This window comes from Phyllostomus discolor, chromosome 14 (genome assembly GCF_004126475.2).
Source record: "Phyllostomus discolor isolate MPI-MPIP mPhyDis1 chromosome 14, mPhyDis1.pri.v3, whole genome shotgun sequence".
NCBI lineage: Eukaryota > Metazoa > Chordata > Mammalia > Chiroptera > Phyllostomidae > Phyllostomus > Phyllostomus discolor.
The window spans coordinates 31,519,742-31,547,619 of NC_040916.2; the positions used below are offsets into that span (position 1 = coordinate 31,519,742).

General features: G+C 50.0%; 2 protein-coding genes across 4 annotated transcripts; one reads left to right on the plus strand and one right to left on the minus strand.

Annotated features, from left to right (window-relative positions):
* Nucleotides 1–24: 24 nt before the first annotated feature.
* Nucleotides 25–11,328, plus strand: TRMT13 (tRNA methyltransferase 13 homolog). 3 transcript variants are annotated; one of them, XM_028503049.2, is made up of 11 exons: nt 26–212; nt 2,385–2,431; nt 2,521–2,587; nt 3,511–3,573; nt 3,743–3,812; nt 3,969–4,075; nt 4,431–4,598; nt 6,206–6,278; nt 6,622–6,696; nt 9,394–9,802; nt 10,114–11,328. In XM_028503049.2, exons 1-11 carry the CDS (start codon nt 66–68, stop codon nt 10,310–10,312), a joined length of 1,425 nt encoding a protein of 474 aa, XP_028358850.1. In that variant the 5' UTR covers nt 26–65; the 3' UTR covers nt 10,313–11,328. The 3 variants fall into 3 exon arrangements, with proteins under 3 accessions (XP_035871689.1, XP_035871690.1, XP_028358850.1); XM_036015796.1 differs by lacking the exon at nt 4,431–4,598 and having other exon boundaries at nt 25–212; XM_036015797.1 differs by lacking the exon at nt 3,969–4,075 and having other exon boundaries at nt 25–212; nt 4,546–4,598.
* Nucleotides 10,537–27,878, minus strand: LRRC39 (leucine rich repeat containing 39). The gene is made up of 9 exons (XM_028502524.2): nt 27,559–27,878; nt 24,785–24,977; nt 21,518–21,623; nt 19,027–19,183; nt 18,330–18,466; nt 15,578–15,723; nt 14,733–14,885; nt 13,376–13,527; nt 10,537–10,602 (listed from the first exon to the last, which is right to left on the minus strand). Exons 2-9 carry the CDS (start codon nt 24,895–24,897, stop codon nt 10,547–10,549), a joined length of 1,020 nt encoding a protein of 339 aa, XP_028358325.1. The 5' UTR covers nt 24,898–24,977; nt 27,559–27,878; the 3' UTR covers nt 10,537–10,546.

The following is a 27,878-nucleotide window of genomic DNA, read 5'->3' on the forward strand; positions in this document are numbered from 1 at the left end:
ACCCGAAGCGGCCATCTTTGACAAGGGAAGGGGCCCCGCGGGACCTTAGCAACTTTCCCTGTACTATGGCGGCCTCCGCGCCGACCCCGCGCGCGACGGGCTCCCCGGCCGAGGGCCGGTGCGGTTACTATGTGGCCAAGAAGAAGAGGTTCTGCAGGATGGTGGTGGCGGCCGGGAAAAGGTTCTGCGGCGAACACGCTGGTGCCGCGGAGGTCTGGTATCGCCCTGCCCTCCCAAGAGTCGGAAATAAGTTTCTTGGCCCCCGCACTTCCCCTCTCGGACCGATTCCTGCTTCGGTCCCCTGGGTTTTGCAGCCTTTGTGCTCACCAGCGCGGCTCTGTGGCCCCAAGGAGCCAGGATGAGCCGGCAGGGACCGGCGATGAGGACAAGGACTCCCGATTTCAGTTCCACTCCAAACTCCGGCTTCTTCCCTTCGCCGCTCTCCCGATGCGGAGTGTCGGTCGCAGCGCACCGGGATCCCAGATCCCATTTGTGTTCTCACGGTTTCGCGACTCATCACTCTTCTTGCCAGTGCGGTGGAGAGAAACTTTGTAAAAAGTAGAACTTGAGAACAGGTTATACCTAGAGTGCTGGAAAAGGGACAGAAAGATTTTCTTTTTTCTTCCTTAATTACGTTTGATATTCAGCATTATTCTGTATTCGTTTCAGGTGTACAGCGTTGTGGTTAGACAATCATACCTTACAGAGGGATCCCCCCCCCACCCCCGAATGTCCAGTACCTGCAAGTAACAATCTATGCTGACACCTGGCCTCGCCCCAAGGATGGGATCTCCCCACCGGAGGTCCTTAAGGGGATAACTTAATTTCTTTATTATTTTTTAATTTTTCGGTAACAGTTAACATACAATGTTATGTTAGTTTCTATGTACAACATAGTGATTGCACACTTAACATAACTTAGGAGGTGAGTCCCGTAATACCTCTAGCACCACCCATTGGCCTCATACGTATTGTGACATTGACTATATTCCCTATTTTGTACTTGACATCCTGGTCACTATTCTGTAGCTGCCAATCTGTACCTCTTAAGGGGGAGGAGAGGTTTTAAAACATGTAAAAATCAACTCTCCCTTTAAAAATGAAAACATTTTGTTTTCAGACAATTTTGTTTGCTAGTACAGACACACCTATTTATCGTACTCTTTTTTTGTGTATGTGTATTTCTTTAGGATAGAGGATAGAAAAGTAAAAATGAGAACAAGAGGAGGGGAATGCTTGTGGAAAAAGACCCTGTTGAATAGGTTTTAGAAGGATTAAACCCAGTACACAGGTGTCTGTTTCATGTCTTCTCCACGTCCATTACTGTGTGCATTGTTTTTGTTTGTTAGTCCCAAGGTTCACCCTTCTCTGCAATACCCAGCGCAGCTCTGCCCAGGGGCCCTTCCTCTGCCAGTCTTGGAAGCACCCGCAGAGTTGCACTGGCTGGTTTTGAGGGGACCAGCAAACACCCCCTGATTGAAGAATGCGATGTATGATAAGAGAAGGATTCGTTCTCAGTCTGTGATAAGACCTTAGGCTTGACCTTAACCACACAGCTGGAAGGTGGCAGCCGATGGTGGTAACAGTAGGATATGAATAGATCCTTACCCGCTGATCAGTACCTGGACAGGAACGTGGCCAGCCCTGTGCTAAGCAGGTGTTTTAAAAACTATGAGCTCACTTAATCTTTCTGAACCTTTGGGAGCAAGACATGCAGTCATGTTTTGGTTGAGGCAGTAAGGCTACCAAGAGTCATGGAGTTAGGGGCTGATGGAGCCGAGAATCAGACCTCCGAAGTCAGGTGACCTGTCACGTCCCGATTGGTGTGTCAGGTGGAATTGCCGTCACTCTTGATCCCCATTCATTTTCCCCTGGCGCCTGTAGTTAATAAATGTGTGTGACTTAGAAACACCCAGGATGTAACTGCCCTCCCAGCAAGTGGCAAAGCCAGTAGAATTCGGCCACCTATCAACTGGTTCAAATGCCATGTTTCATTATTTCTAATGCATCTTGAAATCAATGACATGTCATAATTTAAATTGGTGGTGTTTTTTCTTCCTTTACGGTGCCTAAAATAAATGCGCATTTTAGTCCATGGTTTCATCGGTTTAGCATTTCAAGTGTAGGTCTTCCTCATAACCTGCTTGAAGTGCAGACCCTCATCCAAAGCAGTGTTTGCTCGTACGTGTGTAAACCAGCCACACCAGACACTTTCATGTTAAACCCTATGACCTAACTGTGCCAATGTTTCATTAATGGGCTTTTTAAGGTATCCTTGCCTTGTTTGGGGAATGCAGAAATTTATGATTACACTGAAGTCAGAACTAGTACCTGTAAACAGTGAATCTGTTACTTTATTCAAATACGTCCTTTTTCTTTACCAGGAAGAAAATGCTCGGAAGAGGATCCTGTGTCCTTTAGATCCAAAACAGTAAGTACGGGGTCAGATACGGGTTTTTCTCTGCTGGAAACAGTCATCGTCACAAGTCTTATTTTAGATAATTTTGTCTTTAAATTTAGCACAGTGTATGAAGATCAACTGGCAAAGCATTTGAAAAAATGTAATTCAAGAGAGAAGCCCAAACCGGTAAGTATTTGATCAGTAAAACTGAATGGTGAAATGTGCGGTGGTGTGTAGTGTTTATGGAGACAAAGTAGCTGACAGGTGGGACTATTTAACAAGACTTGTCTCCGGAGGCCTGAGCGTGGTCACTGCGTCTGAGTGGGTGAAGGCCAGCGCTGTACCAGACTGAGAATCCCCTTCCAGTCCTTGTTCAGATCACAGAATTTTATGCAACCAGAGTGTTGTTCAGAGAATATCTTCACACTTTATTTACTCAAAAGTATTTACTTAGTGCCTCTTAATTTATTTCAATAACATATGATCCCAGCCTTTGAAGAGCTTGTTTGAAACTGGTAAGGAAACTTGTAAATAGTAGGTATTGTTTAATAAGTTCCACAGAAGAAGTACACGTGTGAAAAAGCACACGCTTGTAGAAAAATTAAAATTAAATCCAAGGAGTCAAGGGCTTCGCAGAGAGAATAGTTAAGATACTACTTTAATTAGCGTTTGTAAATAGGAGCAGTCAGACCTAAACTGTCCTCACGTCTGTATCTCATCTCTGGGTTTGGCTGCCCTCCCGTCTGAGCAGCAGCCCAGAGCACAGATGAGCATAGCTGATTGTTTTTGCCTCGCTGGCGTAGTCCTCAGCCCCTGCTGTAGGGAGACGGAAACTTTAATAAAAATTGCTAATGGGTTTCTTCAGACTGTAGATGTTCCCATCGCCACCTCACTAGGGTGTAAGGCCCAGGGACACAGATTTTTGTGCGTCCCGCTCTCTGCGGTGGGGCACCCTCGGGTGGTTAACTGATCCTGAGTTGAGGACCATAGGAGGTGCTCAGTAACTAATGAATCTCGGGAGGATGGGAAGGATCAGTTTTTCAGCTTAATTTTTGTGATCACGTCACAGTAATAACAATATGTTTATGGTTTGGTTTGTTTTTCTTAAGGACTTCTTCGTTCAGGATATTAATGCAGGCCTGAAGGATGAAACAGAAACGCCTGACCAATTCGTAAGTACTTGACTAAACACTTCCTTTTCAACAGTATTAATAAGCTCTCTCCACATTGTGAATGAGCTGTGTTCAGATTTTTGTTTGAAATGAGCTAATGTTTTTGAATTTAGAATGCGTTTTCCTGTAGAATCAATATTCTTAGTGATCAGCTCATTTTTGTGCATAGGTTCCCATTTCTTCTCTCCCCGAAGAGCAGTTGGAAAATTTAATCATGAAATTGAGAAAAGCAAGTGAAGGTGAGTCTGCCTAAAACCGCAAGTTCAGGGTTTTTCAGGACAGTCGGGCGGCCCGCGCCTCGGGGCCCACCCGGGTTGAAAGACGCGGCTGCCGTTGCTGGGAGCCCTGCGGCTCCGTGCTCGTCTGCCTCAGCCCCGTGCTTGTGTCTGGCCCAGGTCTGAACGCCACACTCAGGGATCAGACTATGTCCCATCCAGCACTACACGACGCCCTCACGGACCCGAGAAATGGTGACTCCGCAACCAAACACCTGAAACAGCAGGTACGTCTGGGCCACGGCAGCGCGGCTCCAAGTGGCCTCCCGCTCGTCTCTCCGAAGCTAACGTTCTGTTCCTCCTAAATAGAGCTATTAACCACATTCCACTTAGATTTTCTTCCAGGCCACAGAATCTCTGCATTTCCAAAATACATATAAGCCTATATTTAAAAATTTTGGCATAGATATGGTTCTAAGTCCCGCGTGTGAAATACTTGAAAACAAAGAGAAAAACTTCAAGGCCAAACAGAAATTCTCTGCATGAACGTGCTGCCTGACGTAGACATTGCCATGCCGCCTTTCCCTGTCTGAGCCAGATGTGTCTGCTCCGGTTTATAAAATAATCTCGTCAAGTTTGCAGGCTTCTATTTTAGGTAACATTGAAAAGTTAAAGTTACTCGGTCCGAGAAGATGCTTTGTCGAGTTCGGAGCAGGAAAGGGAAGGTTGTCTCACTGGGTCGATATTGCCTTAAAAGACGCTGAGGAAGTTCACTTCGTCCTGGTGGAGAAGGTGACCACGAGATTCAAGGTGAGCGGACGCACTGCCTGGATCAGTCGTCACGCTGTCTGTCTGCACTTTCTGACGCAGGCAGAAACATGCCTCAAAGGAAATGAATTTTCTGTGCCTTTTATTTGGTTGTAGTAGCTCTTTATTCTCATTCTATCAGTGACTGGAGATAAATGTTTTCATCCAGATTTGGGTAGTTCGTTGCTCTGAGTTCTTAAGCAGAGACAAGAAAATGTGTGGAAAGAGCCAAGCGCTCACCCGGGGTTAAAGGTCTGGGTCCTCCGCCCCTTCCCCGCTCCCCCTCCAGTAAGCGTTGGTTGAGCACACTGCCAGGCCCCCTGGTAGACATCGGGCGGGCTCAGGCAAAGGTCCGTACCTCTGTCACTTGTGTATAGAAAAGAGAGACACACAGACCAGTACATGATGATGGGAAAGTATTAAAGTATGAAAAGAGTCTGCACGGAGGTCCATGTGGGTCCGAAGGAGGGAGTGACGAGTGTCTCTGGAGAGTGGGTGGCGATGGACTACAGAAGAGGTGATGCTCCAGGTGCGTCTGGAACGGTGACGCCACATGTGCCAGACCTGGGGTCTGAGAAGCAGTGCAGGCAGCAGGACTGGTGTCGCCCGGGTGCCTGAAGCAGCAGAGAGGTGCAGAGACACGGGTGCATGGTGGGAGGGCGTGGCCAGGCTGCGGGGGTCTCGCTGACCGGGGGAGGCGTCCCACTGTGCTCTGCCACGTGCTGGGGATGCGCTGTCGGTGTCCAAGGCGCTTATGTCTAGTGGGGCGGCCTCCCAAGCATCTTGGCGCAGCGAGCTAAGTGCCTGGCAACAGGGGTGAGGACCAGGTACCGTCGGAGCGGGAAGGCAGAGCAGTCCAGTCCCAGGTGGGTCACAGAAGGGTCCCTGGAGGAAGTGACAGCTGAGAGGAGACTGAAGACTGTGTAAGAGTTGGAGCAGTGAATACAAAAGGGTTTTTGAGACAGTACCAGTAAAGCTGATCAAGCGTCTGAAACTTGAAACAGGGAGATTAACTGTAAGGTCATTATTCTCCAGTGACCCAAGGGAGCAAGGACCAGAGCCAAGGCTGTGCCCAGGGGCAGAGCGGGGGGAGGAGGAGAGGGATGTCCAGGCGCTGGAAGCCACAGATGCGGCGACGTGTGTGTCTGGTGCCTGTCCGAGAGGTGGGGCCCCAGAGTAGACGTGTCGGTCCCGGGCGTGCGGGTGTAGTGGGGCCGGCTGCGGTCTTCCGGGGAGAGCGAGAGGACGGGTGAGCCAGAAGCGGCGTCACTCGGGGCTGCCAGAGGCGGAGGGGCGGGCAGGCGATCCGAGGAACTTCGGCCCCCCGTCAGTGAACCGGGGATTCTTAGAGCTCAAGGAAATGAGGTTCACGTGATCACTAATAAAATGTTCAAGCCTTATAGAGATGTGCGGTATGATGACTTTGGAGTTTTCATCAAAGAACACACGATCTTAAAATTTTTGTATTAGTATTAACGTTAAAGACCAAAATATAAGATGGAAACTTACTTGCCCTGAATTGTGAAACAGAATTTTTTTTTATTTTTTAATGAAGCTGCTTTGTTTTGAACAGAAAAAGCCATTGTTGCAATAATGTTCTGTTTGTGCAGGTTGATGGCAAACACAGAAAGAAAAACGCAGTGTTTGAAAGGCTTCAGATTGACATTCAGCACTTGTGTTTGAGTAAGTCGCACACCCCTCCGTTGTGGGCCACAGGCCCTAGAAGGCTCGCGCTGTGGGGGTGCCTAGCAGTCCAGTGGTGCATATGGGCGCCCGGGGCGCACGGGGGTCCCGGGTCCTCAAGGGAGAGACTGCCTGGCACTCAGGCCACGGACTTGACCTCTCGCCCACTCAGTGGCGTCCGTGTTGCTGATCAGGTCACTGTGTCTTTGAGCCTCCCGCCCCCAGACGACAAAGGGAGAATGTTCTTGTTTGTGTCTCTTTCAGCCCTGAAATTCAGAGACTCTAATTAGCTCTCTGTTTTGGGGGGCACGCTGAGGCCTTACCTCCCTCCCTGTTCTTTCAGACAAGATCCCCGTGCTCAGCAGAGAGAAGCTGCCGGTGGTGGGGATCGGAAAGCACCTGTGCGGGGTGGCGACTGGTGAGTCCGTGACCCCCAAAGGCTGGGGCAGCACGTGGGCCGTGTCCCAGCTGTTTCCGGGCCTCTTTCCCATAGTTCATGTCACTTGGGTTCACAGCTCGCTGACCGTGGGGCGCTGGGTTACATCGGTGCGGAGCTCCCCTGCTGACGGCTCGCTGGGCCGTTTTGCGGGGTGAACTCAGGGCTCTGCAGGGGTGTCCCCCGCAGGCCGCGTGCAGCCCAGGGCGGCTGTGACTGCGCCCCCATACCAAGTCGTACATTTACTTAAAACGTTGTGGGATTTCTTCGTGATGACGTGTCCCAGTGTAGTTAATGTGTGGCCCAGCAAGGCCAAGAGGTGGGACACCCCAAAACTCTGTCATGTGGGACCCTAAAGTTCTTCGGGTTACATTTCAACCAAAGAGTAAATGAGTCATTCGTGGGAGCTGTATGATTGCACCCCAAAAGCGACTGGTTTTTTAGAAGCGTTGCTGGGGAAGGACTGGGAGACCTCTCCCAGGAGCAGGTGACTGTGTGTGGGGGCTCGGGGGGCGCAAACGTCAGGCAAGGGAGAAGCTGCAGTGTCGTGCCCGAGCACGGGGGGGGGGGGGGGGGGTGTCACTGGCTCCTGCAGGTGCAGCGGAAGGAGCACAGGCTTTGGAGTCCGCTGCCCGGGGCTCGGCTCGGCTGTGCGACCCTGACAGCTGCGGCCCTCCCCTCCGGGCCGGGGGCGGCCTCTGCGAAACAGGATCCGATGGAGCGGCCGTGTTCCCGTTCAGTGGGGGTTGGCCGCTGCCACATCCTCCTCCTGCTCCCGCTGCTGGTTCATCCGCCCACAGGGGAGCTCGGGGCCTCCAAACGTGGGTGGGCCGGAAGTGGCTCCGAGGGCCAGGGTTTACGCAGCTTTCCTGCACTGATCCCGCGGGACCCTCAGAAAAGCCTTCCGTCCTGGGAAGGGGAAAGGCCCCTGTCCTCCGGCCCCCTAACCCAAGCTCCTCAGAAGTGCAGCCCCTGCTGGCCGGTTCTCCGGCTGCCCGCCCTTCCTGCCTGGAGTCACCGTGTCTGCGGTCCCCCTCCCTCGCCCCGTCACCCCGTCCTGAGCAGTCTGCTGGGGCAGCTTACACTACTAGAGATTGTGTCCGGCCCGCCCCCCCGGCCCCCACCTGTGGCTCTCTCCACTCCCAACTCTGCCACTCCGCCCCTGCCCTTCTCTCTCCGCCTCCTCCACCACCCGTCCCCTCTGTGCTGAAACTCGGCCCGTCGCCCCACACCTGGCCGGCCCGCCTCCTCTGGACACGCCTTGCTGCTCCCAGTCACCGCCAGCCTGGAGTCCAGGCCCTTTAACACGGCGCCCTCGTCCCTCTCCGGCCTCTGCCACCCCTGCCCCCAGCTTTCCGGGGGCCAGTCTGTCTTACTGTCAGCCCAGCGGCCACCGTGTCCAGGGCGTGGCGGCCTCCCCTTTGTCCTCACACTCGCTGCGCATCTGACTTCCCCTGCTGTGTTTCACCCCGAGTTCCTGCGTGAGTGCTTAGAGCACGGGACTGGGCGGACGGGACGGCTGGCGTGGAACACGCGCCCTGTGAGTGAGCGGGCGAGTGAGCGGGCGAGTGACCTCGGCCGGCAGTGTGTTCTCTGTGCCTGTCCCTGGAGTCCTCTGTACAGGAGACGTTGAGGTGGACTGCTGAAGCTCCCGATTCTAAAAGAACTTAATTCTTTTAACAAGTTTCTGGTTATTGATGTGTCTGAAAATCATCTCAAGTCCAGTGCAAACAAACCAGGGACCGAGCACACCTGCTGGAGAGCGACAGTCCCTCAGAGAACAGCCGGCGTCGTGCTCTCCCGGTCACGGGCTCCAGCGCATGGGTCGAACTGAACTCACCAGTGCAGTGTTGGGTCGAGTGACCGTGACTTGTGACACTTAGGGTCACATGATTTAAAACATCTGTGTGTGTTTATTGAACAGGCACAGAAACATGGGGGTTTTACAGCATATGGGGTGACTCTGGCACTGTCAGCTGTGAACACAGCCATCCTCCGTGGGGACTGGTGACAGTCGTCAAACACGCGCTGGCTCCGCTCCCAGCGCACTGCGACTTTTTCTAACGTGGAGCGCACACACACACCCCCACCCCCAGCTCATGTGCGTTCATCGCCATGACCTCCGCGGTGACTCGCAGGTGGGCGGGGTTCAGTGTCCGGTTGCCACAGGAACAAATGCATGACCCGGGGAGGCCGACCTCCCTGTCTGACCCCTTCTCGGCGCTCAGCCCGGCCCTGCCTGCCGACCCCGAGCGTCAGCCCGCGCCCACGCCCTTCCTCCTCATTCCCTTCTCCAGTTTCCCTGAGGTCAGGACTGCCCCGGAGCCTAAATGTCGGCAGATGAGGGTCCTCTGTCCAGGCCACTTCCTTCGCCGGGGCGGAGAAGTGAGAGTCCACCCCAGGACCTGGGCTGAGAGCTCTTACAAGCCGTAGACCCTGGGCGGCGGGCGGTTCTGTCGGGAAGGAGGCTCTGGGCAGAGCACATCCTTAGGGAGAGGGAGGCCGCGGCGGGAAAAGGGCAGGTGTGAACGGAGCTGATGATGATTCACAGAAGAACCGTCGCAGGTGGAAGGCTAGGTGGGATGTTGTTTGGGTCGGGGATTTTGAAGCCGGAGCGCTTGACCGACGTGGTAAGTCCTCATCTAAAGACGGCGTTGCGGGGCGCGGGTGTGTTTGCAGACCTGGCGCTGCGGTGTTTGGTCGGAGCCGGCGGGGCCCGCGGCGAGGACGGGAGCGGGGAGCCCTCAGCCAAGCGCAGGAAGGACGGCAGAGCGGACGGAGAAGCGCGCACCGCGGCGGAGGAAGGGCGCGGCGGACCAGCCCCGGCGCCGTGGAGCCCCCCGGTGGCCGGCATCGTCATCGCGCTCTGTTGCCACCACAGGTGTGACTGGAGGCACTACGTGGGCAGGGAGCACTTCCGGGCGCTGGGCCTCGGGGCCCTGGAGTTCCACTACTTCCAGCGGATGAGCAGCTGGGCCACGTGCGGCCTGCGGGGCGCCGCGAGGAGAGGCGGCCCGAGCGCGGACGGCGAGGAGCACGACGGCGCGGGGCACCCGGTCACGGACGGCCGCGCCGAGAGCCCGCCGGGGTAGGTGGCCGGGGGCGGGCAGCCCGGGGCGGAGACGGTTCCTGGTCGCCGCCCTTGCTCTTTAGGGGGCTCCACCCGAGTTTACATCCGTGGGAACACATGTTGCCGTCGGATTTTAGAGGGAGTTCAAGTGCATTTTTACTGGGGTCGCAAACGAAGCGTGCCCTGGAAGCAGGGGACGCGGCCCGCGGTGTATGTTGTGGGCTGTCCAGCGAGCGGCCTGCCGGTAAATGCACGGACTGCACTGACTTGGTACGAGCGCTGACCCCGTGTCCCCTCGTCTGGTGTGTGTGTGTGTGTGCGCGGTTCAGGTCCCTCACCGCGGAGGAGAAGGAGGACATCGGGCGCCTCTGCAAGCTGCTGATCGACCACGGCCGCGCGGAGTACCTGCGGCGGCACGGCTTCCGGCCCGCGCTGCAGTACTACACGGAGCCCGGGGTGTCCCCCGAGAACGTGCTGCTGACCGCCGTGCCGCAGCGGCCCTGCCCCGCGGCGGAAGCCTCCGCCTGACGCGGGCGGGGCCTGAACCACCGCTGTCTTCCACCAGAAAAAGAAGAGCTCTTTTAAACCGTATTTTTATATTCACGAAAACGTAATCTGAATAGGAGAGAATATGGACTTGAAAAGACCTTGTGGCCTCATGGAACTTTGGTGATAGCTTTGTTTCTTACTCGAGAGAAGTCCAGACTCGAGAGAAGTCATCGCGGTCCCGCCGTGGTCCTCAGTGGGCCACCTGGATTCGGGTCATGCGTCAGGGTTCACGGAGACGGGTGGGTTGGCCAGACAGCCGGCCGGGTTATCTGAAACACACGGAACACGTCACCACGGGGCCAGCGCGTCCGCTTTCTGCTGCACTAATTCGGAAGCGCATTTGCCTTCGGTTTCACTTAGTACTTTTTATCGCTCAAGTTCAAGACGTTAAGGATCAATTGTCAGTTTCCAACAAGAGCCAATCTGAGAATCTGGCTTCTGTATGGATTTTTTCTTTCCATGCAGATCCGGAAAGGATAATCAATTACGATTTTTTTTATGCAAACAAACTCAGAGATGTTTACAGTCAGTAAGTTTACCTTCCGGTTTCCAGAGTCAGACCTGTGTTTGTGTATTACCGGAATTTGTCCGTGCAAACACCAAAACTGAAGAGATATTTTCAAGTGGGAAAAAAACCTATTTCATTTTAGTAGATAATTATCTAGTTAGAACTTCAAAAAAGACAGAAGCCCATTTCACAATTTGAAATTTGCAGATGTCTTCTGAAATTAATTACCTCGAATCTTTTAACGGGCCATTTTTACATGTATAAATACAAATACAAGTATATTCTCTTGTTTGGAAAAATAATTTGGAGTGAAGTAGACATTAGATAGTGAAACCAAAAACCTCACATTTAGACCTCATTTAGCTCATATAAACAGTTTCTATGCACAAGCAAGTATTAAACCAAACAAGTCAGGATTGTTACTGTTTTCCACATTTTATCCTTGACTTATTCTGCCTTTATTTGTAAAAAAAAAAAACAAAAAACTGTTTATCACTGGTGCATTTACCAAGACAGATTCAGAATCACTCATTTTAGGTACAATTATACTCTTAGGTCACTTTTTTGCCTTGTGGTCTGTGATTCCATGAATTGTAAACCAAGTCCCCAGCCTGTTCTTAGTGCCCGACCTTTCTGTTTAGTTTAATCACAGATGTTGGGTGAAACTGCCCGGTCCGAATCCCAACCCTGCGACCTCTCGACTCTGTGGCCTTGGGCAAGCCACTTCATCTCTTCGTGCCTCGATTTCCTCCTCGAAGAATGGGGATGGGGACAGTGATAGGACCTACCTCACAAGGTTGCCGTGAACATCAGATTGTACGTGCAAAACGCTTACAAAATCGGGGCGCAGAGCGAGCACTCCACAAACACTGTAGTGAAGAGCACTAACTCATGAATCTATTTTTCATAAAAACAAGCAGCCTTGGTTTCATAAGTCGTAACCTTTTTCTCTTGTTAGAAGTTTTATGTCTGTCAAACATTACTGGAGTAAGGTAGTCTGGTTACATTTTAAGTCCAATCCTCATGCCCCCCGATCTAGGATGCGTGAGTGGTAGGCAATACGCCATTTCGATAGTGAACTTGCGTCACTGGGTCAGACAGAGCTAGTTTGTGCCACACAGCCGGTTCTGTATCACTCGACAAGTTATGCCCAGAAATAAATGGCATTCTACAACAGGCCTGTTCAGTTGTGTTTTGTGTAACACACACACAAGAATCAGACTCACAGGCTTGTGGCACATGAGTGCATTATTTAGCTTAACACGTCTCTGACGACCGCGCCAGTACTTCGTGGGGAGGAACCTTGGCTGTCAGTGTGCCGGCCGCAGGACGGTTACCCCGTTCTCCCCAGCCCTGTGTGTCTCCCTCGGCATCACCACAGCAGCAACCTGCAGGAGGCACACAGGGCTGTTCCTCCACCTGTCGCAGAGCCTGCGGGCTCATCGGACCCCTGCTCGGACTTCACATTCATCTCCACGGCTGCCTCTTCCGTGTGTCCCGCGGGTACGCCGGCCTCACCGTGCTCAACCGGTGCCTGCCTCCGCCTCTCCTGGTTCTGCCCACCCGGCCAGCTGATCTCCCCTAAAGCAGATTCACCCCAGGCCCTCCTTTCCCCATCTTCAGTCATCAACTCGGTCACCCACTTGTCTTGCGTGTATTTGTCTTGGCTTTCCAAAACGAGGCCCCAAACTATTGCAACCCTCACTTGTCTTCCTGCAAAGGGTCCTGCACGTCATCACTCACGTGACCTCGCTGCCCCAGGTCTAACCGTGTCCTGAACGCCCTCCTCTGGGGTTGGTTGGACCTGTGTCTTCTGGCTGAAAAGCTCCGCCATTGTTCGCTCAGGCCGTATTCTTCAAAGGAACTACCTGAAGACGCACTAACACCTGCCTTTTGACTGAAAAACTCTTGATGAGAAAACTCCACATGTTAGTGAGTTACAAAACCATGATACCTATTACTATGCTATCTCACCATTTTTATTAACAGAACTGTGTTCCTTGTCCCTCCCCTAATCTTGATCTAAGTTACTGGCCTTCCTTTGTTAGTTTAAAAAAACGTGGTTTAATTCTAAATTATCAGAGACTGGCTGACTTCTGTATATCCAAACCTCGTATTTTAACTGTCAGTTAAAAATCTGTATCATCTCAGTATTTTTCATCCTCAGGCAAAAGCCGTTTTGCTCTCCGTGGGTTGCAGGAAAGAAGGAAGTGGCAGAGAAGGTGGGTTCAGGAGAGCAAACTGGCCCGGGACAAACTGGTGGGTGGGGCGGGAAGGGAAGCGCCATGGACGTGTCCGTCCGAGCCTGGCCACGCTCCCTGTGCCAGGCCGGAGAAACTCCCTCCCTCCACTTGAAAGACTGCAAGTCTTTGTCGAAACAGTGAACCGAGCTGCAGTCCACCTTTCTCCCTCCCACGACAGTGACCGAGAGACCAGAGTGTGGCAGAGCAGGTGGGACCGGAAGAGAGACGTGTAAAGGAGTTCACACACACACACACACACACACACATCCCTCCGCCGGGAGGGAGCCCTACCTGCCTCCCTCCGAGCCTCCTGGATGTAGGTGTGCATGAACTGAAGGCCAAACAGCTCCCGCTCCTCCTCCTCCTCCTCCTCCTCCTCCGTGCCCTCGCTGGGAGGGAGGGTCAGTTCCAGCCTCAGGGGGTTGTCTCTGAAGTTGACAAACCTGGCAGTTTAGCAAAAAACAGGATTCTCATAGGTGCTGTGGAAGTGTGTGTTTGCGTCCCTGGAGACACAGCAAATGGTAATAGAATTCTAAGTTACTCTTTTTTAACTGGTGTCGATAACTGAACGTGTAGGTGAGATGTGACATATCCCAAGAATTTTTAAGGATTTTCTCCTAGAAGAAAAAAATACTAGCTTTAGACAACTGCAAAGCTTGTAAAAGCAGCCACAGCACCTACTGAACACAGTGCACTTGAACTTCCGAGGGCAATTCTAAAGCCTTTCAAATGCACAGAGGCTCCGTGACTTAACGACAGGGTGATGCCCCAATCAACACATTGTAACTTGGAAATAAGTCGGAAATGCATGTAATACACCTAACGAATAGGATCGCTCAGCCTAGCCCACCTTAAACACGCCCAGAACACTTGCATTTACTGACAGTTGGGCAAAGTCACCGAACACAAAGCCTACTTTATAATGAAGTGTCGAATATCTCATGTAATTTATTATGTATGTCACTTTGTGCCATCGTAAAGTCCAAGGACTCTGTGTGATCAATGTAATGAACTTAAAGTTTGCATATTTTATAGACTTCTGTCTTTATCATTGAGTCTTCACCACCTGGTATGGAGCTTAGTAGTTGCTCAATAAGCATGTGAATGAACGAATGAATGAATGAATGATTTTTTATGGACACTGTGGGATTTGGTGTGAATGGTCACTCCTTACGTTCACCGTCAGGAAGTTGAATTTTGGGAGGAAGACACCCAAGGAGTTTTAAGGGTAATTAACTCAGTATGAAGTTATGATTGCTCTATCTTTAGGATAATTAATTGCCTGTGTCCCTTTGTAGTTATTTAGAAGGAAAATTATCACTATTTTTGTGTTTTTCATTTTTACGTCACAGGTGGGGTTTGTGGGCAGTTATAAAGATGATTTCCATGCAGGTGTCACCCACACAAGGCATTCCTTGAGGCTGACAAATCCCACCAGCCCTGTGTCAGTTCTGTGGATTCGTCCTTGAACAACTTAGACCAGTATCATACGAATCCTGTGTATGAGTTAGGGCTTCGAAACTGGACAGGCTTTTGGAGTGCCTGTATTCTCAGGAGTGAGAACCCGAGCCCAGTGACAGCAGTTTCTCCAAGTCGCCTTGCCCTGCAGTGAAAGGCAATGCACTGGTTCTGCGTGGAGGTCTGTTACCTCAGGCCGGTCATCTCCTCCATGAACGCCGGGATGTCCGGCAGCTGGTTGTTGCAGAGCACCAGCGTGCCCAGGTTCTTCATGTTGCTCATGCTTTCCGGCAGGCCCGTGATTTCGTTCCGCTGCAGCCACAGCGTGTGGAGCCTTTGCATCCTGAAGAAGGAACGGGGGTGCCTGAGCTTAGTCGGTCACACGTCACGTGAGAACCCCGGATCTCGTGAACCTAATAACCCAGGAAACGCCACCCTCTCCAAGACCCCCATCCACCCGAGCGCCTGTCCGTTGGCTGGCTCCCAGCCCCTGGTTACCGGGGCAACCTCGCTGCGGGGTTGATCTCTGCCGTTCCGCTCTCCTGTGCGGTGCTGGGACCGAACTCAGTGTGCTCCAGAACTCCTCTCTATTCTCACAGATTTCTCGACGTGCGGCCCGATTCGAATTCATCTTACAGGACGAATCGGCAATGACCAATGGGCCCACACAGCACAAAGTAAGCACGGATAGGCTGTGGGGCCGGCTGCCTAGGGTCACACCCTCGCTTGCACACTGACTGTGACCTTGAGCAACACAATAGCTGACATCTCTGTGCTTCCCCGTCCGTGTGCAAAGGGCACAGAAGCGTCTGGCGTGCACTAAGCGATGCCACTGTTGTGGCACGTCCTTGTCACTTTGTGGGCATCAGATGGCCAGTTTTCCCCTTTTCTTTGGAGTCAATGAAACCTTCCATTGAACGGTAGCACCGGTGGCTCTAGATGCACCTGCTGTGACCGATGAGGCGTGGGGGCCCTGGGTGCTGTGTCTGCCTTCTCACCGCATCTGCTGCGAGCACGAAAGGCGGCTGCTCTTACCTGTCTATGGTCTCGGGAAGCTGTCGGAGCTGGTTGCTGCCCAGGTCCAGCCACTCCAGGGCCGGCATGTCCAGCACGGCGGCAGGGAAGGCCGAGAAGCTGTTCATGCTCAGGTCCAGGTGAGTGAGACTGCACAGGCCGCCGAGCTGAGGAGGCAGGTGAAGGGCGTGTCAGAGCGAGGGGCACGGTGCGAGCTGGGGCGCTCACGGCCCGCCTGGCGCACCAAGGTGTGCTTGGGCTCTGCTTTGTCACGAGGGCCCCCAACACGGTCGAAACCAACATGAACCTGAGTGACCTGCAGGTAAGCGGAGAACTCTCTCCCAGACAGTCCATCTGTCCAAAGACAATTATCCTCCAAAACAACCAGGTTCCAGGGACTACGGAACCTGCCTGGCAGGGGCCCCCCACCCCCCTTCTCAGGGTAAACATGTGTTTCCCTTTCACCCCAGAGCCCAGATTTGCGTGGGGAAACTCACATTCAAAATAACCCTCTTATTGAACCCCCTTACGGGGTCTCAGTCACAGAGTTTAGTTTCGGAATTCTATTTTTAAGTGAAAACATCAATAAAAATGTACGAAGAATAACAGAGCACCAATGTGTCAGCTGAAGAAAGAAGATCTACCGATATGACTGCCCCTCGGTGTCCTTTGTCCCCTCTTCCTCTGCAGGGTCACACTTCTCCTGACCTTGGCGACTCTCATTGCCAGGCCCTTTCTAATGCTCCGATTGCTATACAGGAATACGTATTCTCTGTGTATTTCTCTGTGTGCAGATTCCTATTATGTGTGTTCTTGTAAACATAATTTTATATTCCTATTTTTTTAATTTTACTCAAAGATTATGATATAGTGCTTGTCTGTCTTTAACTGGATTTTCCTCTCAATATCAGCGTTTAAATTGTACTCACATCAACGCTTCTAGTTTATTCATTTAAAAATAGCCCTTAGTTGTCTGTGTGCCCCACGCCTGGTCTGAGAAAGCTGTGATGAACAGTTCTGACATCCGCTCCACCAGGGAGGGCCTGCCTTCCATTTCAGGGCCACAGCCACAGCGGCTCAGGTGGCCCCGGCAACTAGAGCAGACGAAGCTGTACGGTGCCGTGCGCTCAAATGCCACGGACCCAAAGCCCAAAATGTCTTTCCTCTTCCCACAGGGCAGTCGTGAAAGCTTCCACATGTGAGAACTTCGTTCACTTTTATTTAGAAGCTCTCCACCGAGCTATGGAAGTGCTGTTTTATTTCTGTGTCAGGCATGTTCAGGACCCACCACTTGAACACAGAAAAATGCACAACTACCCTGTGTTTTTGTGTGTGGGCAAAAAAAGCAGAAAGCCTTATCTCGTAATTGATGCTTCTCCAACTTTAGAATTCAAGCCGTGAATAAAACACTTTTTCGAAATCTGTTATCAGACTTTCGAAGTTTTAAAGTGGCTCAGAACAGAGTATGAAGAGATTGTTCTCACATCAGCATAGATGTGTTTGCGTGTCTGGCACACACAACGTCATGGCTCACGCTGCGGACTTCTCAGTGGGGCTAGAACGTTTGGATGGTAGAAGATTGAAAACGCACTAACACTGTTACACACAAAGCTTAATGTTGCATGTTCAGGCCATCGTACAAGTAACCCCTGGCTCCAGACTTCAGCCCGGTGTTGTTCCGCTAAAACCTACTTCTCTAAGCGAAGAGATTTAAGGAAAGACAGGTTAATGGCCATGGCCTTATTCACATAGCCTTTTGGCAACAGATCAATCCTAGGAACAAAGTCATAAGAATGACAAATTAGAAATAAAATACTTATTGGCCCTCTTGTAGGCCTAAAGAATTGTCCCTGTGATCATGATTTTCATCATAAACAAATGCCTACTTTTCACTAAATTGAACTATTGTAAGAAGAGATAGATATCAATATACAAACTGTGTCTTACTTGCAAGAGCAAAAGTTATTGGTGACATGTTTACTGGTTTGGAAAAAAGAAAAGTGATATTTTCACCAAGATATAAAGGGAGAAGGTAATCATCTATTTTATTTTGAGTTTTATTATTTTTCCTAACCACTACCTTGCAAAGTCATTGTTTTAAGGCAGAGCACCATGGGAATTTCCTTTGTGGATTCGAAGAGCATCAGATGTGTTTGAAAAGTAATCCAAGTGTCTCTGGCTCTGGGACCAGTTTGGTTTTGGCCAATGATAAGACACCCTCAGAACTCCAACCACATCCAAGTGCAAAGGCTCTCCAAGCCCACTGCTTTCCTTTTTCTTGGTGGCGCCCGGGAAGCTACTTCTAAAAAGGAAATGCTTTGCCCTGATCTGAAGAATGCACATCCTATCCCTTGGCCTCTCTCACACACCAGGTGCTCGGTGGACAACCAGCTAGTGTGGTGCGAAAGAGTTTTTCCTAGCACCACACTGCCTGCGCTTCCTGGTGATCGTTTATTCACTCAATAAGCATTTATCAAGTCACAACTGCCACCCAGGCTGTGCCTCCAGCTCCAGGAACTGAAATGAGTCAGACTCATGCTGGCCTCCCGGGTCAGTTGTCCGACCTCAGCAGCAGAGGTGTCGTTTATGCTAAGTAGAGGCCGCTCCCATTGAAACCACGCGTTCTACTTAGAATAACCGGAAACAGCTTCCACTGAGTATCCCCTGGAATGAAATCTTCTCCACTAGTGTGATTTCCAAGGGCCACGCATCTGAGAGCGGCAAGCCGCTGGCGGACGGAAAGTGGACCCGCGGGCCCGCGTCTCGCTCTCACCTCCGGCGGAAGATCGCGTATGTCTCGGTTGACGGCGAGTTCCAGTTTCTCCAAACTGGCACATTTACCCAGTTCCTTGGGGACTGTCTTGATTTTGTTGTAACTCAGAATCAGTTCCTGAAGTCGAGTAAGGAGTCCTGCAAAAAATAATACACGACTGAGAGCAGGTGGACAGATGATAATATTTCCAGTCACCAAGTATTACTGTGTTAAGAACCAGCTGGTTTGGCGTTGATAAACTCACACTGGCCAGGTGGTTAACTCTGGCCAGGGAAAGGGCAGGTGTGTCAGTGCCTTAGGCAAATGTACATTTTTTCCATTCTGTTTTATCTGTACTGCATCCTGGCCAATTTTCCACTTGGGGATTTTTTTCTCCTTTAAGAAACCTTTCTAATTTTCTTTTCTGTCTTCAACCTGTCCTCTTCGAGAAATAACTGAACCAGCAATACTGGTTTTAGAATCTATACACAAATTATACGTCCAAAGAGCCCTTTTTTTTTTGCATTGAAATCTCACCCCGGATCACCTCAGTGAATCGTGAAGCTTGGATCCCCCCGAGCATCCATGTAGAGTAGGCGTCCACAGCTTTCTCAGGGCTCAGGGCTACGGAGGAGGAGCGAGACCTCTGGCCCACGCATCAGACACCAGGCTCAACGAAGAGCGACGGCCGGGGAGCAGAAGCCGCAGCCTCCCTTACCTATTCCACGGGGTATCTCCGAAATTGTGTTTCTCGATAAATCTAGCACGATGAGGCTCTGGAATCTTCCGATGAATTCAGGGATTTTCAGCAAACCAGTTCTGTGCAGTTGCCACTCCTGCAGCTGGTTCAGCTTCAGCAGAGAAGCAGGAAGGGTCTGAACTCAAGAGAAGGGAATGACAGGCACCGTGTCACTGGAGTGACTGTGGGGCTGTGCGGCGTGGAAGCCTCATTGCGGAGCTGTTAGACTTGATCTGGAAAAACACTTGGAATCTTTTTCTCTCGGTAGGTTATAGTTCCAAATGCTTTGTGCTTTTTACTTTTTGTTTTGCTCAACCTCAAGCCCGATAATAATAGAATGAACAAAATGACATATTTTGGTCAATAGCACACTCACAGAGAAAACTACGTCCTAGCCCTGGCTGGAGTAACTCAGTGGATTGAGCGCAGGCTGTGAAACAAAGTGTCGCAGGTTCGATTCCCAGTCAGGGCACATGCCTGGGTTGCAGGCCATGACCCCCAGCAACCGCACATTGATGTTTCTTTCTCTTTCTCTTTCTCCCTCCCTTCCCTCTCTAAAAATAAATAAATAGCCCTGGCTGGCATAGCTCAGTGGATTGAGCTTGGGCTGGGAACCAAAGTGTCCCAGGTTCGATTCCCAGCCAGGGTACATGCCTGGGTTGCAGGCCATAACCCTCAGCAACCACACATTGACGTTTCTCTCTCTCTCTCTCTCTCATACATATATATATATGTATATATATATATATATATATGTATATATATATATATGTATATATATATATATATATATATATATCCCTCCCTTCCCTCTCTAAAAATAAAAATAAATAAATAAAAATTAAAAGAAAAAAGAAAACTACGTCCTAAAGATTCTGTTGTATCAGGCTTTTCTAGAGTGCGTATGCTACTGAAAATGAGGAGATGGTGGGTAGTTGGAGTCACAGAGAAACCAAAACATTTTTTAAATTTAATCTCTTTTAAAAAAAGATCTTATTTATTTAATTTTAGAGAGGGAAGGGAGGGAGATAGAGAGGGAGAGAAACATCAGTGTATGGTTGCCTCTCACCCATCCCCCAGTGGGGAGCCAGCCCACAACCCAGGCATGTGCCCTGACTGGGAATCGAACCAGCAACCCTTTGGTTCACAAGCCAGTACTCAATCCACTGAGCCACATGAGCCAGGGCTAAATTTAATCTTTATTGTATTTTTTCCATTGCCATTTTGCCTTATACCTCCCTCCTCCCAGAAATCACCATACTTTTCCATATCCATGAGTTCTTTTTCCTTTTTGCTCAATCCCAAAACATTTTAATAATAATTGATTAAATAATATTTGTCATGTGCATCAACTGTAATTGGAGTTTTTAAAATTATTTTTAAAAAAGAATAATTCTTTTAAAAATATTCAAACTTCTCTTTCCTTTCTATTTTGAAATATTTTATGGTGTTAAAGAGGATTTTTAAAAAAATTTAAGGATCTTGCCCTGGCTGGCGTAGCTCAGTGGATTGAGTGTGAGCTGGGAACCAAAGTGTCACAGGTTCGATTCCCAGTCAGGGTACATTCCTGGGTTGCAGGCCATAACCCCCAGCAACCGCACATTGATGTTTCTCTCTCTCTCTCTCTCTCTCCCTCTCCCACCCTCCCTTCCCTCTCTAAAATAAATAAATAAAATCTTAAAAATTAGTTTAAAAAAAAATTTAAGGATCTTAAGAGTTTCAGCTAAAGTCTCTGCCTTTTCCCTTTCAGCCTAAAACAGCCAAAAGAGAAAATAAAGAAACTAAGCCTCTAGCTAAATACGCCTGTATGCACACAAACACTGACCCAAGGGAGGGAGGCCCTTGTGAAAACTAGAGTCCAGCCAGTTGTGATTAATATCACCCTGGCTGGTGAGATTCAGTAGACTGAGTTCCTGCCTGCTAATGGAAAGGTTGCTGGTTCGATTCCCAGTCAGGGCACATGCCTGGGTTGCATGCAAGGCCCCCAGTTGGGGGTGTGTGAGAGGCAACCAATCCATGTTTCTCTTTCACATCTATGTTTCTCTCCCTCTCTCTCTCCCTTCCTTCCCCTCTCCCTAAAAATAAATAAAATCTTTAAAAAATTAATATCCATTTTTATTTTGTGAAGTTTTAACTGAGTATTTCCTTTGGAAAAGCTATATGATTTTCACTAGGCAGATGGTTACCTTTTTATGGAAAATTAGAAACTATTAAAAGGATTGTAGAATAAATACTACAACTCACTTAAGTTTAGGCGGAGTAGAAGCAAAATCAATTTTTGCAAAAAAAAAAGTGACATTGTGTTTCTTTTCAGTTGCTCATGGTGCCCAAGTTCATTTGGGGATATTATTAACTTCGACTTCCTAACTATTCCAGTCTCGATGACACGGTCTCAGAGTCACTCTGTCAACTCCCCCGCAAAAGCAAAGGGCAGAAGAGCAAATATTATTAAAATACTTGCAACGCTTACCTTCCATTCCTCTTTCTCTATCTTCAGAATGAGTCTCCCATTTTCCCTGGTGACCTTCTCCTTCAGTCGGGTCAAGGTCACGCGTTCTTCCCAGATCCGCACGAGCCTGGGGACCAGGAAGTAGAGTGAGCTCTCGGGTGGTGACAGAGGCAGCCAGCACTTTTACAGCAAACAAATTAGAGCAGACACTGCACTTGACCTTGGCCAAAAGGCCGAGAAGCCATAGTGCTCACTTTTGTGTTAAGAAAGGCCCATTCAAAACCACCACTTGATCAATAGTATCTAGAAATCAAACAAGATTTTGTTTTATAAGAATTTTAAGTAAGATTAAGCATCACAAGTGCCCTGTTTTTATGTCTTCAAAAAGTATCATAATTCCATAAATGTTTTTTATAACAGCAGCTTTCTTGAGATACAATTTTCATGCTGTAAAACTAATCATTTCACAGTATGCAATTCAGTATACAGTTGAGGTTTTCTTTTATTTTCTCCCCCGACAATGACCTCACTGAAACGGTGTGTCATGGTCTCACCATTTGCATCAGCTGTGGTTGTTTATGTATTATTTTTTAACAATACAAGTTGTAAGTCTATATCATTTACTTTGGAAACAGCCTAGACGTAAATTCACCATAAATCAAGTTTTATAACACTATCAAATGATCTTACAATGAAATTGTTTTAAGATTAAGGAAGGGTGCCTTGAAGGACAGCATTTTGCAAATTCCAAGTAAAGATTCCAGAGCTCAAAACTGCTTTGGTCTAGGTGTGAAAAAAAAAAAAAAAGAATTTCCCCCCTAAATTTCTTAAACAGTCTCTCATTTTCCCCCCTAAAGATTGTCAGAAATCTCTGATGTGGCATATGCTAATTACAACTGTTTGCATCAGTCTTCTCTATCACCACCCCACCCCCAGGGGGCAGATTTGAGGAGGGTCTACCCTCAGCGATCCCAGGAGCTCCCAGCAGGTACATGGCAGTGTGGTGCATGAATGAATGAATGAGTGAACGAGTGAGTGCCCTAGGGGCTGGCGTAAGGCCCAGAGCTGAGTAGGCAGAGTCCAGACCTAATCTTAATGATCCATAGAGGTGTGTGTGGCTCAGCTTTTGGAATTTACATTTTACTAACAGATTGTCCTCCCTCCCAGACACAATCTAGTCTTGAAACCTAAAGAGAAGATGGGCCCTGGCTGGGTAGCGCAGTGAGTTAGAGCGTCGTCCTGACACACCAAGGTTGTGGGTTTGATCCCCGGTCGGGGCACATACAAGAAACAACCAATGAACGTATCAATAAGTGGAACAACAACTCTCTCTTTCTCTCTCTCCCTCTGTCTAAAATAAGTAAAAATAAATACATAAAATAAGAAGATGCAATAGGGACAATAATGCACACTCCTTACTCTTGTACAGAGAGCACTCGGAGCTGCTGGAATGAAATGATTCTTAACCAGACATACGTGATACGTGGAATTCAAGCATTTAGAACCCAGTCGTGATTCCTGATCGCCGTTTTTCAAATGAGTAGCATTTATTGGGAGTTCTGTCCAGTCAAATCAATCTTGCCTGTGCACCGTACACACGACCGGTGACATGAGGGTGGCTCTCTGCGGTCGGGGCCCATCCAGGGAAAGGGGAGCCCCGAGGCCCCCGTGACACTCAGGGAGTCGGATGGCTTGGGTGTGAACGCCACCCATGTTCATTAGCAATCTGATCTTTGACAAGAGACTGGGCCTGTCTCTTGGGCTCCCCGTGTTGAACATGGAAAGCATAATAGCACCTGTGTGTGGCAGAAGCTGCTCATCGTCCCCAGGTATCTGTTACTCCTCTTCTTCCTCGATAATACGCCCTCTCAATGTAACTGGGCACACAATGGCATTCAGCCACCCCTCACCCCTTGCAGCCAGATGGGGGTCATGGGCAGCTTGGCCGCTGGATGCTGGCAGAAGCAGTGTGCACATGTTTTCCTGCAGGCCGGAATCAATCAGGTTGGCTGCAGTCGGTGTGTCTATTTGGGGCCGGGCGGTGACTTCGGGAATGGAAGCCACACACGGGTGAGCCACGAGGCAGAAGCCCAGGTGTCTGACTCCGTGGCGTGCTGTTCCAGCCCTGGGCCACTTCACCCAGAAAAGCTAACATTCTTGTCGGGGGCGCTCTTATTTTAGCTTTCTTTCTCTCAGAACGCAGTCTCACCCACATCACAAAACCACGTTTCAGCATGGTGGGAGGGTTAAGTGAGACAGTGCCAAGAAAACACTTAGCAGATGCCTAAGAAACAGTAAATGCACAATAAACAGCTACTACCCTTCTCTGGGTCAGCATCCTTATTACCTTTGGTTGGGGAGAATGGCCCCTCCCCACCCAGGTATCAGCCTTAATTTGTCTAAATCCATCATACAGTCTCATTCCCTGGAAGGTCACTGGGTGAGGGGCGTACAAACGACCTGAGTCCAGCCAATAAAGAAGAAATAGAAGGAACCAGTTTCTGCCCTACTGCTAACGTGGCGAGGCCTGGAGGTGCCTCAGTCACCCTGTGACGCTGAGGGAAGTCACCTGAGGGCCGCAGGGGAAGGTGACCAAAGAAGCGGAGTGGACAAAGCTGGCGACATTTTGGGACTGCCTCGCCTCAGGACCTCCTTATCCCCTGAGCCACTCTCGGTGAACATGCTGTGATGTGCCGACTCGCACGAGACCATCTGATGCTTTGACAGCCCTGACGCACGGGGCGATGGGGGATCCGCGTGGACAGGGGCTGTTCCTGCAAGACCAGTAGAACCTCGGACACGTTCGGGGAGGAAAGTAAGGAGACGCCAAGGAGGCGGAGGACGCGAGAGCCTAGCCATTTAAATGGGGCCTGAATCAAGGCGTCAGGGTTACAGGGGCCCTGGCTGGAGCCCACAGCTTGGCACATGGATGAGAATCTGCAGAACCTTCAGCCAGATGTTGTCCAAGATCCTAGTGGCCGTGACGTCGCACAAACAACCACTGAAAAGTGGACGAAACGGTGCTAATGCAACTTTAGCGACTGACGAACAGAGCCCTGACAGAGCCCACAGTAACTGTGGTTTCACGCACAGACACTCAGACTGTCTGGGTCCCCATCACAGGGCCACACTCCACCGAGTGGAGTGTTTCCTTTGGGTGCATACTAAGTTTTCAATAAATAAAAACAATTCCACCAGGTTCAGTAACAAGGCATTTCATATCACTCTTTTCTAGAACAAGGTTACAAGTGTTCACGAGCTCAACATAATAAACACGTGAGGACGTACTTCTGTTGAAACTCCTTCTCTCGCTTCAGGTCTTCATTGAGTATCTTTATCCTTTTTTCCCAGATTTCCTTGACAGCAGTGACAGCCCCCGGACAAGCCACGTTTTCTGACATGATTTCTCCGCATCGTCACGGAGTCGCCGATGTCATGAGGCTCGGAGCAGCCGAGTCCCAGCGGCCCTCTCAGAAAGGACCTGCGGACACGGGGGGAGAGGACAGCGGGTTTCAGAGGCCCACTCAGGATCGTCACGGTCACCGTAGCGCGTGTTTCCTGAACCCGTGCCAGGTTCCCCAGACTATTCAGACACGTTACGGCACTGTGCTATTCAGACACGTTACGTGCCACACAGATACTGTGACCTGGATACTTTCATTGTCTCTAAGATATGGATGGGAAGGCCGCGCCTTAAAGAAGATGAGCGGTGTGTTCAAGGCATTGGTGCCAAGTACACTCCCTCCGTTACTATGCAATTCGCAACAATGAAAACCTGCCACTCGGCCCTGGCTGGCGTGGCTCAGTGGATTGAGCACTGGACTGTGAAGCAAAGGGTTGCTGGTTCGATTCCCAGTCAGGGCACAGGCCTGGGTTGTGGGCTAGGTCCCCCAGTAGGGGGTGCATGAGAGGCAACCACACATTGATGTTTCTCTCCCTCTCTTTCTCTCTCCCTTCCCCCTCTCTCTCTAAAAAAATTAATTAATTAAAAAAAAAAGAAAATCTGCAACTCGTTCGCATGTCTGATTATAGGAAAACGGTTAAAAAGGGATATATAAAATAAGACAGGCACCTGGGGTGAGCTACGTGATCCGGCTGGAATTCTGTGGAGTGGTAAAGCGTGTATTGGGGTTGTTTACTCTTGTGTAAAATACATTGCAAATGGACGGAGGTAAAAGTGAGGATTGTGACCCGAATCTCGGAAATGAGAAGAAAACAATAATTGGGAAATGTTATGTAAATTATGGTAGATCCGTTTGGTGGAATGTTCTTCGCCTTACAAAGAATGGTATTGGTTTTTCACCAAGTTATATGAACAACAGTGAACGAATTCAATTTACAGTTAATTGATTCCCCCCACCCCTTCAGGAAGCCAGCGGCGCCCCCGTCACCACGTCCGTGCAGCATTTGCAGCGTGTCCCTGGGATGCTGCAACTCAGGGAAGGAGGAGAGAGAGCTCCGGAAGGGAGAGGGGACTCTTGCAGCTGCGCAGGTGAGCGCTCCCACCGGGAGAGGGGGAGAGGGGAGGGACGGTGCACGCTGTCCTCATCTCCAGGGAGGGAAGCCGGGCGATCGCTACCGAACTCACAAGCGCACGTTCACACTGGCAGGAACTTATACCACACATGTTTTCAGCTGTAAAATGACATACTACAGAATGATTCACCACGGTGTGTTTCATAACAGTAAAAGATTGGGGACACCCTGAGTTCCATCTGTACACGGTGGTGTAGCCACCTCGTGGGCAATGACACAGCTCCATGGAGAAGGGACGGCACCTTATAAACCGACATGCGGTGACCTCTCAAATGGCACCACCGCTGATTTACCCCCGACAGAATGTGGATATTTGGGTTTCAGAGTTGTGCTACAACAAGCAACACCGCTTCTAAAATCCTGGTGTTTATCTCAGTGCCCACGTGGGGAGTCCATAGATACTGTGGGCACTTTATGCAACAAGATGTAAAGAAATCGGTGTTTGCTTCGAGTCACAAAGGTGATTGAGAGAGACGCTGGCCACTGGGAGAGAACCCCAGGGGGTGTTGGAGAACATGGGCAGCATCGTTCAGGGTGAACTTCCGTGGACAATGTCTCGCGTGGGCAAGAAGCAGCATGTAACCGTGTTTGGGAAAAGGAGAAAGACATACAGAGATAACCACTGGGATGCTCAGGATGTTGCTTCTAGGGTGGTAGGGAGACGCTGGGTAAAGAACTCTGCTTTTCATCATCAACCACCTCTGAAGTACTGATTTCTTTAAGGTAAAGGTGTGCAGTGTGTGGGGTGAGGGAGACCAAGACAGAGACAGAGAGGGAGGAGACACACATCACAGAGGGGGAAAGTGTCCAGTTTCAGGACTGATACGTCATCGCCAACATGCGGAAAACCGCGAGGACAGAGGGTCCCTCTGTCTAAGCGAGGCCTGCAGACTCTGGCCTGGAGCAGACGGCCAGGTCTTTTGCCATTTAGAAACCTTGGGATACAGACGCCGATGATCCGACTATCTGGACAGATCCCAGTCAAGCTGCAGTTTGTTTGAAGGATTTGTTTATCAAACAATGAAGTGTTTTCGAGAATTCCAACTATCTATATTCTACTAGACATAAACGTGCTCATTCATTTCCTCACTTGCCATTACACGCTGGGCAGCCAACAGTTTTCCCGTCACAGTGTCCGAGTCCCCTTAGAGGAGAGCAGGAACAATGACATTATGTGCTTTTGGCCTCTGCCATAGGACTGTGGGCTCTGCCTGCATCATCGCCGTGACGGGCCAGGACATGGCTTGGCGGTGAGGCGGGCACGACAATGGCATGACCGGCAAGCCAGCTCCCCAAAGTCAAAAGAAAGACACACAGTCTCGAAACAGATGCTCCTTAACTCTTAGGGACGTCTGTCTTCCTGACAAGGACAATTGCGTGAGGGACCAGAAACCCCCCCCAGAGACCTTTAAACCCAACTCTAAGTCTAGTTGTACATCGTAGCCAATACAGACACAGGACCATCAGCAGTCTATTTGTACGTGAAGAGTGGGAACAAAAAATTTTTTTTCTAGAAAAATACTTACCATTGTCGGTGTGTGCAGAAACCGACATGCCCAAAGTTCCCGGTTATCAGCTCAGAAGGGTGTGTGTCGGGCAGAACGGCTCAGGCAGAACGGTTCACAGCACAGCTCCGAATGAGTAGAACCCTCTGTCGGTCGGTGACCAAGTGAAAGGTAATGCCAGCCTCGGTCTAAATTTAGTTCGTGGACAAAGCTGAGAATAGCAGGGGTCACGTGGAGCTTCTGTGCGAAGGATCAGCTGAGAATGCATGTATGTGAGTGCATGCTGCCCACGCCACGTGGAGTGACAGGCGCCCCAAAGCCAGAACACACCTCCTGCCCCC

Excerpts from the sequence above, each read along its gene's own strand:
- LRRC39 (XM_028502524.2), bottom strand. The coding sequence starts at position 24,897 with ATGTCAGAAAACGTGGCTTGTCCGGGGGCTGTCACTGCTGTCAAGGAA. Across the intron at positions 13,528-14,732 it reads GAGGAGATGACCGGCCTGAG|GTTTGTCAACTTCAGAGACA; the intron begins GTAACAGACCTC and ends CTAAACTGCCAG. Across the intron at positions 10,603-13,375 it reads GGAGGCTCGGAGGGAGGCAG|ATAACCCGGCCGGCTGTCTG; the intron begins GTAGGGCTCCCT and ends CGTGTGTTTCAG.
- TRMT13 (XM_028503049.2), top strand. The coding sequence starts at position 66 with ATGGCGGCCTCCGCGCCGACCCCGCGCGCGACGGGCTCCCCGGCCGAG. Across the intron at positions 4,076-4,430 it reads CCAAACACCTGAAACAGCAG|GCTTCTATTTTAGGTAACAT; the intron begins GTACGTCTGGGC and ends TCAAGTTTGCAG. Across the intron at positions 6,697-9,393 it reads CCTGTGCGGGGTGGCGACTG|ACCTGGCGCTGCGGTGTTTG; the intron begins GTGAGTCCGTGA and ends GTGTGTTTGCAG.